Genomic DNA, 10,599 nt, shown 5'->3' with positions numbered 1-10,599 from the left:
ATTTATTCCTGGTCATTACCAGATCAGACACAGAAGCGGTTATTGCTTCATTCTGCCCGAGGTAGATTTGATTTGAAGTCCCACCGGGAATATTATGTCACCAAACTATTTCCTCTCGCTAATAGAATAAAAAGGGGGTGTGGGAGAAGGAGAGGCAACACGCAGTGCGACAGAGGCTGTGACCGGAGGGCACCGCAGTGAGCTCAAGCAGGCAGCTTGGCAGAAACCCTCTTCAGACTCATCCCCACCACAACCATTGTAGGGATCTCAGGGAAGTCAGGAGGCAGCATGACAAACTCCTGGGATGAGGTGCAGGAAAATCCCACTGTACTGCCAGAGGCTGGCAGTGCTGTGCTTCCATCACATGATGCTCAGGAGCATCTGATGCACGGTTGGGGATGGGCAGTGTGGTGCAAAGCCTCACATGATGCTCAGGAGGTTTCGCCTGGCTTTCTGCAGGGCTGAGCCTGCAGCAGGGAGGTGGGGAGGGACCGGAGAGCCTCTCCTCTGAGGGCTCATTTCTCACTTTTGCCTCTGGCAAAATCAGATCACCCAGTTCAGAGAGAGGAAAAAAAAGGTCTTTTATGGTGGGATGCAGGATTTTGCCTCTTCTGTGCTTCTTGCGCTGTAGCGAGCCCTTGAATGCCCATAATAGCCAGCACGAGCCCCCCGAGAAACTGGGAGAGGAAAACTCTCAGCTTTTCCCCATCTCCTTCCTGCAGTGCTTAGCATTAAGTTCATTCTGCTCTGTCTTCCAGAAAGTTGTTCTGTCTGTCATCTTTGCAAAGCATCTGGCTTTGGCCTTCACTTGGTGTCTCGGAGCTCTTTTATGAAAACAGAAGTTTAGGAAGATCACTGCAACAACCTGCATGGATGTAATGTTTAAAGACCGGTGAAGTCAAGAAAAGCCAAGTCCCAGCAGCAATGCTGAGTTGGTCAGATCTTCTCCAAGTGTTGTTTTCTGTCCCTTTTTTGAGCATAGCTGAATATATTACTTTTTAAATGCAGACCTCCAGACAGGCTGAACACCTGCCCAGTTAACATTGCTCTTGGAGGCTTAAAGAAACCCTCTCGACCTAAAAATCTAGTTACTTCAAGTCCTGTGAACTCAAAACCCACCTGCACGTGTTCCTGTGTAATCTGCTTTAGGTGGCCTGTTCTTGGCAGGGGGGGTTGGATAAGATGATCTCCAGAGGTCCCTTCCAACCCTAATGATTCTGTGATTCTGTGACTTAAGCAGCCCTGCTGAAGAAATTAGACCACTCAGGTGCACAAAGCTGAGGGTGGCTGGTTGGGTTTTGTCACTGAGTGTAGGAGAGAGGCTAACACACTCTTCCTGTGGAGCAGAAGGATGGCCTGTATTGGAGAGCATTGGGATGTAGTGCTTTGCCCGCCTCCTGTCAGCCTTTGGACATGTCACTTCCCTGCAACTTGGTGCTCAGTCAGGAGAGGGCTCCCACCACCTTCTCCTCACCTCCCCTTTGCAGCTGGACACATATTTTGGACTATTTTGTTAGTAGTTGTAGGTAAGACTTTGTGCAGCGAGGGTGCACTATGCCAAACTGGGGTAGAAGGAACAAACAGCAGTAACGCAAAGGGGCAATAGGCTTGTGCCACTGCTGCTGGTAGCTGTCATTTCTTCACGAGTACTGCTGATGTGATGGGAACAGGAACGTAAATGCTTCATCCTTGCAAACTTGGTGCTTTGTTTGTAATGCAGGCAGACATTCATGCTGCACCTGCTGTCAGCATCATCTTTGCATGGGCATGGATTGTGAAATCAAGGAAATAAAAAATACTTGCTCTTTCTAAGATGAATTGCCACATCAGTGAGCTTCCCGCCCCCTTACCAACAAGAATTAGCTGCCATGGATGAAGTGTGCAGCAGTTTCTCTGGCAGGTTGCAAGATCTGGGCTCTCATAATTGTTTTAGAAAATTGTTTGTGCATCTGTCGCAACACTTTCTATGTACAGACATGAGGATAAAACAGGTGACATTGCCTGTCAACAATTGCCTCTTCTCCTGCTGTCCACTTCTGCTTGTTGGTCTGAAACCTCTGATTTGAACCTGCTTGATCTTGCCCAGTTGGGGTTGTCCAGCACAGGTCAAGGCTGCTGAGCACAGTGGATCCTCACAACATGTTGCGGTGGTGGTAAGCTGGCAGAGGGACCAAGCCTGCTCCACTGCCACTGACTTTGCTCCACTGCCACTGACTTTGCTCCACTGCCACTGACTTTGCTCCACTGCCTCTGACTTTGCCCCACTGCCTCTGACTTTGCCCCCTCTGCAGAGCTGAGGAGTGGAGCATTGACCAGAGCTGATTGATACCAGTGGTGAGGAAAACACAGAAAAAATTAGACATTGCTTAAGCAACTGTGCTCTGGTCCATAGGAAGCTTTCCTAGGGACAAAGAGTACTTTGGGGTGGCTGTTTTGGGACACAGAAGATGAGCATCTGCAGTGACTTGTTCTGCTCACGAGTGAGAATACCCTTAGTGGAATCTCCCCAGAGAACTCCTCAGATCATCTTAAATCAGACGCTTGGCAGTCAGTCATACCTGGGGCACCTCCAGGCTGTGAAATAGGTTTCTCTTGATAGGAGAGAAGTTGTGGCATCTTGCTGACCAAAGATAAAGAATGGAAGTTAGGAATGCCACCTCTGCTTGAAAATTAGTGCAAAGAAATAAAGGAAATTAGTCCCTTACTGTAACTTGCTTATCATTAGTAGCTAGATGTGCTGCAGCCTCAGGCTGCAAACTGTGAACTTTCACGTAGACACACTGAGGTTTCTACCTACTGAAGCAGGGGGACCTTATCACCATGTTCGCATGTTTAAAGGGTGGCTACAAAGAAGGCTTCCTTTTCTCAAGGAGTCACATGGAAAAGATGAGGGGTAATGGGTACATGTTATTCCCAGTGAGATTCCAGTTGTACACAAGAGGAAAATTTTTCACAATGAGAACAATCATCCATTGGAATAATCTCTCCAGGGAAGTGGTGGATTCCCCGATGCTGGACACTTTTAAGGTTCAGCTGTACAAGGTGCTGGGCCATCTTGTCTAAACTGTGTTTTTGCCAAGAAACGTTGGAGCAGATGTTCCTTGAGGTCCCTTCCAACCTGATATTCTGTGATTCTATGATTAAGTAAAAGGAGGCCCCAGAGCCATTTCATGCCAGAAGGAAGCAAGGAAGGCCACTACCCCGTCAACGGATGCTGCAGCCTTATAGATAAGAGGAGAAACGGCCCACCTAGAGACTTTGAAGAGACTCAATGGCAAACAAGTAGACTCCAGACCCTAATATTATTGTTGGACTGAACTGTTGCATGAGGGGTAGGAAACTTAGATTGTAAGGGTATTCTTTGGTCAGAGATTTCTTTGTTTGGGGTTCCTCTCTGGAGGCACCCAGCTCAAGATGGCTTCCAGGCCAGCAGCAAGCCCAAAGAAAAGCAGAGGGAAGATGTGTAGCAGGATATGAGCAGAGTAAACAGGTGTCTGGGAAGACGCCGTTACAGAAGTTCATTCATCTCAAATGAGTAAGCAGAGAGTCACAGCTAATTTCAAGTGTTGAGCTGACTCAGGGAATCAACACTTTACCAGTTTGAGCCCTAAACCAAAACTGAACACCAGACCACCACTTTTGAGGCTGTTTCTCATCTTCCAAAGAGAAGATACACTTTCTGTCTAATGCTGTGGAAATTGGGGCACCTGCTCTGTAATCCCAATATATGGAGGTTGATACTTCAAATGGCATTACTGGCGCTGGTCACAGCCTTACATCAGGATGTCACTTCACGAGTCTGTCAGCTCCCCCTCAGGTCAGAGGATCCTGATGTTGCCAATGGTTCTGGGTAGACCTGTCAGCCCAGCCTGTTGTGAAGGTATTTCCCACTGAAACAGCCTGGCTGTAATTGTGTGCAATTTTGCTGCTTTCCAAACCATTCATGCTGAAATTTTGAAGACCAGGCCTTTGCTTCAGGCAGAATAGAGTTTTATTTAATTTTCACGGGCAATTTCTGCAACGTATGATCAATCTCAATTTTCAAGAAGGAGGAGGAGGAGAACTGAGTTGTTTTACTTCTGAGCTTAAAAAGCTCTTGTGAACTTTCAGAGAACTCATACAGTCTCCACGCTTAGAAGCACCAGCTTGCAGTGTTTCTAGTTTAGGTCAAACATCAGATGTCTGTGCTGTGGACTTCAGACATCCAACCCTACCAGTGATAGGTGGTGTACTGGGTTGGCATTAATTAAAGGTTAATTCTCCTTGTACTCACAGCTGCTTCTCCACTTCCTGGGTTGCCTGTCGTGTCCTCTCCTGGTGCTCGGTTGGGTTAAGTGGTACTGGGGTCCTTCTGACCTAGCAAACCCCCAGACCTACCTCCACTCCCTGCAGGAGACTTGGGCACCTCATCTTCTTGTGTGTTGCTTCTCCGTGGGGATTGGGTGGTGGTTCCAAGGGTGCCAGGCTCCTGTTGTTCAGGCAGCTCCCAGGCTAGTAGAGTGTCCGGATGACATCCTAGTGCACATCATTTATATGTTCACCCCATGCTTCAGGTCCTTTTTCCTGTCTGCCTGGGTCCCTTGCAGGCAGCCTGCAGACAGGCTGTCCCTACTGAGGGTCTCAGGATGCCCTGCAAAGAAAAATGTGTACATGCTGCCTTAATCTTCCCCTATTTCTCCTGTGGCTGCGAGGGGAAGCTGTTTATTTGAGATACAGGACTGGGGCTGCTGTAAATAGCTCTCTACTTTGGTGAACTTGCTGTGTCAAAGAGGGACAGCTTTGTGGCAGGCAATGAAGGCTAAGCCCATGAGCAAAGATTAGACCAGCAACTGCGGATTATGGCATTTCTACCTGGACTCATCCTTAATTCTACCTGATTTAAAATAACATGCAGTGGCAATAGCGGTGACAGGTAGGGAGGACTCATGGTGGATCTGCCAAGTGGACCTGGAGGGGGAATGTTTGGTCCATGAAATCCATGGGGAAGGTTCGAGGGTGTTGATGCATGGGTCAGTGGGCAGAAGGGTAGGTGGTGGTATGGGCAGGGCTGATGGAAAACTGTGGACGCTGGGGAGAGCAGGAGCCCAGCAGAATGGAGCTGCAGAGGAAGCAGGGCTCTGGATTGTGGGAGGTGGATGGAGAAAAGAGCATAGTAGCTGAATAGATAAAATTAGTGAACAAATGCGTGGTAGAAACAATGAATTCCTAGAAGGGAAAGGAGTGGGTGGGAGAATTAAGTGCAAACTAAGAGGATTTCCACTACTTGGAGCCCTTCATCCGTACCAAAACCATATCCCAGTTTACGCTCCATGTTGCCTCCCTGTGTGTCTGTGGAAAGCCACCCTTACTGCAGACTGTGACTGCTTTACATCACTTTATATCAGATGAATAAAAATTCTCAATCTAAAAGCGTCCTATTTTAAGTTAATCCTCAGAAATAAAATGAGACCATCTCCCCAGTAAATTCCTCACGGCCACAGCCCAGGCAAGGCAGCAGGATATGAGCTCAGCAGAGCAGAGAGGTGCCTGTGAAGGGTGTCTGTCCCCTGCGGACCTCTGCTGATTTGTCCTGGTGCAGAGTGATGTGGCTTGCCCTGACGTATCTCCTGCCTCCCTCCCCACCAGGTGTTCTCCATTGTGGTGTTTGGCTCCATTGTCAATGAAGGGTACGTGAACCGCGTGGACGAGACACAAGAGCACTGCATTTTCAACCGCAACCGCAATGCCTGCAACTATGGCATTACGGTGGGTGTCCTCGCCTTCCTCAGCTGCCTTCTTTACCTGGCTCTGGATGCCTACTTCCCGCAGATCAGCAGCGTCAAGGACCGCAAGAAGGCAGTGCTCTCGGACATCGGAGTCTCGGGTGAGTTTCTTGGCCAGTTGGTCACAGTGCCCCTCTCCTCCACCGGCAAGGAGAGGAGGGAGCTTCTGCCACCTTGAAGCATTGGTCCCTGCTAGCAGGGAGGTCTTTGAGTTCCTGGATCTCTCAAGAGGCTTTCTTTCTCCTTTTCTTTCCCTTTCTCTTTTCAGCCGATCTGGCTGATTCCTCACTCTTGTGTAGCTCAGAGAACCCTTTAGGATCAGCAGGTCTTGCCTCCCTGCATGCTTGTGCTTGCTAAAGCCAAGTGTTAATGCCTCTGGAGATGGTACTTCCTTCTTTTCCAGCTCCAGGTGATTGAACCCTATATATTTTAACATAAAAAAATGTTGAAGGTTTCTTGCAGACTGAATGAACCAGTCCTCCAAGGTTATGTGGCATTCCCCATGTGAATAGCTGTGCAGAACCACATACAGCCCTGAGGCTTATTCTACCTTATAGTCAGATCTCTCCATCCCCAATAGCATGTTGAAGTGACAGACAGAGTGATGGCGCTTGCGTACGTGCATGTGTAACACCAGTCAGCAGCATCACAAGAAGGTGCTTTGTTCTCATGCTGTGATCCTGAGTCACTCTCCTGGCTTTCTGCAGCTGTGCAGGCAAATTTCTCCACATTAGCGTGTTCCCCTCCCAGTTTTTCAAAGGGGCCAGGAGTGGAGTGAGGGCAAGATTGGGTGCAGTACCTGAACTTTTTTAGGACTTCTAGCTTGCAATTTTGTTCATGGTTAACCCCTTTCCAAGCAGTCCTGTGTACTGCTAACAAAAGGAGGGGAAGGACTGAGCCCTGTTTTGCTGCCACTTAGGAATGTCCATTTCCCTTACTGCCAGGTATCTGTCTGTGCCTGGCAAAGAGTGTGAGTCCCACTCCTCCCCATCTTCACTCCTTTCCCAGGGGTGCAGCATGTTAATGATCCTTCCGCACCTTTCCTCAGGGTGAGTCCCCCAGCCTGTGCTTCCTGAGCAAAAGCTGGTCTCTGTGCAACTGCAAGGCTGGCTGCTTCCCACTCTTCTGCAGCTCCCTTGAAGGAATTGCTCTTTGCTCGTCCTTGCAGCACAGGGATGTGAAGCAGTTGCTGTTTCAGAGAGCCCAGGTGATTGCTTCTGTACTGGAAGCCCTTCAGGCTCCCTCCCAAGGCCACATGCAAGTCCTGTGATCAATCCAAACACAAGCAAATAAACTCTCCTGAGGTACATTCTGCAGACACCTATCGTCACCTTGACAATTTAGCCATCGGCTCAGCTGCCAGCTCACTTGGGCTTAGACAGGCTGCACGGGCAGAGTTTAGCCCTGTCTACAACACAGTGGTGGGTCTCATGGAGTTGAAGTTTCCAGAGACACATGATGTTGTTTATGTTCTGTTCACATATACCTTCTTGATCTCTCTCCTTTTCCCCTTTGACATGCTGGTGGTCATCCAACCCAGCCTTTTGGGCATTCCTCTGGTTCGTTGGCTTCTGCTTTCTGACCAACCAGTGGCAAGCGTCAAAAGAAGAGGACAACCCAATGAATGAGGGAGGGGACGCAGCCCGAGCAGCCATCACATTCTCGTTCTTCTCCATCTTCACCTGGGTGAGTACAGCAACCATGATGCTGGATCAAGTGTACTTCACACTGGTTTAGCTCATTGGGAATGGAAGGCGACTGGCTAAGAGTGATTACCTCTGAGATCTCAGTTCAAATGGCTTCTAAGAAGGAAAAGAAGGGGGAGAAGGTGGCTAGGAGGTAAACTTGGGAAACAAAGACTCAAAGCTTACATGAAAGAAGGTGCTAGAGCATTAATAAGCACAATGGGAAAGAGGGACCCATATCCCAGTAAGGAACGTACTTGACAAATCTTTAATATGACCCTGAGCAAGCGAGCACCCCAAGCATCATTTTCCCTGTGCATCGGAGGACTTACCAGCATTTTCACCTCTCAGACACTAAGCAGAGAAGGGAGTTCCAGGCCGGTGGTTGCACCCGTTTCCCTCCCTGCTTTGCTCCCATCACGTGAAATGTCATCAGTGGCCACAAGAGGCTGCAGTGGGCGTCCCTCTGGGCTCTCCATCTGCACTCACACTGCAGCACCACCTTACTGGATCACCGCTTAGGAAGGTGATGATGTTGTCTGCACTTTCCCCAGCAGTTCTGTATCGCCAGTTCCCTGGAAAAATGGTGTGTGATATAAATACCCCCACAATTTCCTCCCATCTCTGAAAGCACCAAACCTGCGTGATTTTTGTCCCAAGTCACAGCACAGTGCCAAGCAGAGAAATATTTTAGGCCAATCTCTATGCATAAGTCCTTGTGCCTTTATCTTCTCCTTTTCCTACAGGCCTTAACATTGTGCAGAGGCCAGGTTAGGAAGGGTGCTGTAAGACCACGAAGCTGTCAGAGGAAGGGGGGCTGCAAAGGGTTGTGCGGTCAGCAGCCTCACCAAGGTGACACCAGCAGAGGCAAGGACAGCAGCATGTGCGTATGTCCCATGAGCTGTGCTCTGCACTCAAGTGCTGCTGAAAGCCTCTTGCAGGCTCCAGCAGAAAGTGTGACAAGGAGCAAGGCTTTTGCAAGGAGTCTCTCAGGACCCTTTTGGAGATGTCAGTACTTCCAGTGGTTCTCCCTGATGTGTGGGCTTGCAAGTGACTAAATAGGCATCCTCTTCCCCCAGATCCTTGGGGATTTTATTTCAATCAAACACCCTGGTTTGCTCCTCCTTACTGATTATCCTTCCCACACCCTCTCTCTCCTCACAGGGCTCCCTCACATTTCTGGCTTTCCGGAGACTCAGAGACATTACTTTTCAGGAAGAGTACAATACCCTGTTCCCTAACTCCCCATCCTTGCTGCCTTAGCACCCCTCGCTGATGGGGAATTTAGGGGAAGGGATGGAGGGATGCAGCTGGAGGAGGTTACTGAGCAGAGACAGTTCCAATACCCTGACCATGGGTGTGTGGTCACTGTAGGGCACAAGGTCGGGATGACATGGGCCATTGAACTGGAGTGAGGTTGTCCACTGAGCATGGATCTCCCTCCAGGGAGTTGGAACTGGCAATTTCTTCTTCTCCTCCTCCTCTGCTCCCTTCTCTCCCGTACCTGTAACCTAACTAATGCTGCATAACACTGCTGTGCCTTTCTTATGATGACTGCTCAAACCTAATACTTCAGGAGATGCCCTCTGCCCCAACCACTTTATCCTCCATTTCCTCTGAGCCTTTAATCCTCAAAAACCTCTCCCCCCATCACCTGCTAGACTGCTCACCTCTATCGGGGATGCTCTGGGACAAGAAGCCATGCATGCTGGGGTGTGCGATGCAGAACCATGCCTGGGCTCCCTCAGTCCACCAAATGGTGCCTGCAGTGCCTGGGATAGGAGGCAGCAGTATGCTTGCTAACTGTCCCCTGGTCTGGGAAGCAGCCACCGTGCCTCCTGCTGCTCCTTCCCAAGGTCTGTGCTGCACCCTGTGGATGTTGGCTGGTGAGGGTGTTATAGAGGATGACCACTACCTCTCTACTCCGGGTCAAATCCTGCTCTCCTTCCTGGCCTCTGGCTGCATGCATGCAGCCCGGCAGGCGAGTGTTCTGCTGTGTTGCTGAAGCACATTGTCTTCCCAGGGGCAGGAGGGGCTGGATGGGATAACCACATGCCAACTGAGCCTCTGCGACCTGTGCCATGTGGGTGAAAGCCCACCGCTGGGCAGGAGGTGCCCAGCACACCCAAGAGACAGCAGGGAGCCCTGGCAGACTGCAGGCAGGCAGCTGGGCTTGCAGCCATCCCTGCCTGTCCCCCTCTCTCCCAGTGGCTCGTGCTTTCTACAGGGTATCTGAACTTCCTTGCTCTCAGGGGTGTTTCACTGGCAGGCTGCCCCGTGGGCCTTTCTTCACTAACCCGTAACCACTACTAACCCCACTTTTGTTTGTTTCTCTTTCTCGGTATGTTCCCCTTCTCCTTTTCCCCTCCCCTCTCTGCTTCTCATCTCTTCCCCCCACCTCCTCCCTTAAAGGTGGGCCAGGCATTTCCGACTGGGTGCCGATTCGGCCCTCTTCTCCCAGGACTACATGGACCCAAGCCAGGACTCCGGCATGCCTTATGCTCCGTACACGAATGAGGAGGATGCTACAGATGCGGTGGGGACGTACCAGCAGCCCCCTCCAGCAGATGCTTTCGACACCGAGACACAGGGGTACCAGACGCAGAACTACTGAGCCACCAATGCCCCTTTCCCTTCCTCTTCCCTTCTGCCCCCTTTCCCACTGCCGGCAGAAAGCCAAGGCACAAACCAGACACGTGCATAGTGGCACAAGAGGTGGCTCTCAGCTATGCTCCAGCCTTCTGGGTCATCTGTTTTTATTTATTGTTTTTAAAAAAGGAAGAAAAAAAAAGAAAAAAGGTTTCCCCATCACCTCTTCCTTCTCCATCCCCCCAAAACTACCTGCCAGAACCAAATTCTTCCAAAATCTGCCACCACATTGTGACAGGAACTTCCCCCTTCCCTCCTCTCCCACCTGCCTCACTGTGGAGGGCAGAGTCTGGCTGATGGGCAGAAGAGGGACTGTGACACCAGCAGGGCAAGGGAGAGGGTGTTGGAGGCAGAAGGGAAGGAGTGAGAGGGACCTTCCTAGAAAATATGATGTTGCTAAAGGCTGGAGTAGATGTGGGAGCATCCGAATTGGGCCGCAGGGCTTGGTGGCTCAGGGAGAGGTATGGTGTTGGAGTCAGTATGCAGGAGTGTGAGGGTGGAGG

General features: G+C 50.2%; 1 protein-coding gene across 1 annotated transcript; it reads left to right on the top strand.

Annotated features, from left to right (window-relative positions):
• Positions 1-5,625: 5,625 nt before the first annotated feature.
• SYNGR1 (synaptogyrin 1) lies at positions 5,626-10,224 on the top strand (the record flags this gene model as incomplete). The annotated part of the gene is made up of 3 exons (XM_010021481.1): positions 5,626-5,863; positions 7,303-7,468; positions 9,860-10,224. Coding segments are annotated over 3 exons (606 nt in total), but the record flags the coding sequence as incomplete, so codon positions are not given.
• Between the last annotated feature and the right edge of the window lie 375 nt (positions 10,225-10,599).

This window comes from Nestor notabilis, unplaced genomic scaffold (assembly GCF_000696875.1).
Source record: "Nestor notabilis isolate BGI_N333 unplaced genomic scaffold, ASM69687v1 scaffold19679, whole genome shotgun sequence".
NCBI lineage: Eukaryota > Metazoa > Chordata > Aves > Psittaciformes > Psittacidae > Nestor > Nestor notabilis.
This window is presented reverse-complemented; position numbering and strand designations above follow the sequence as displayed.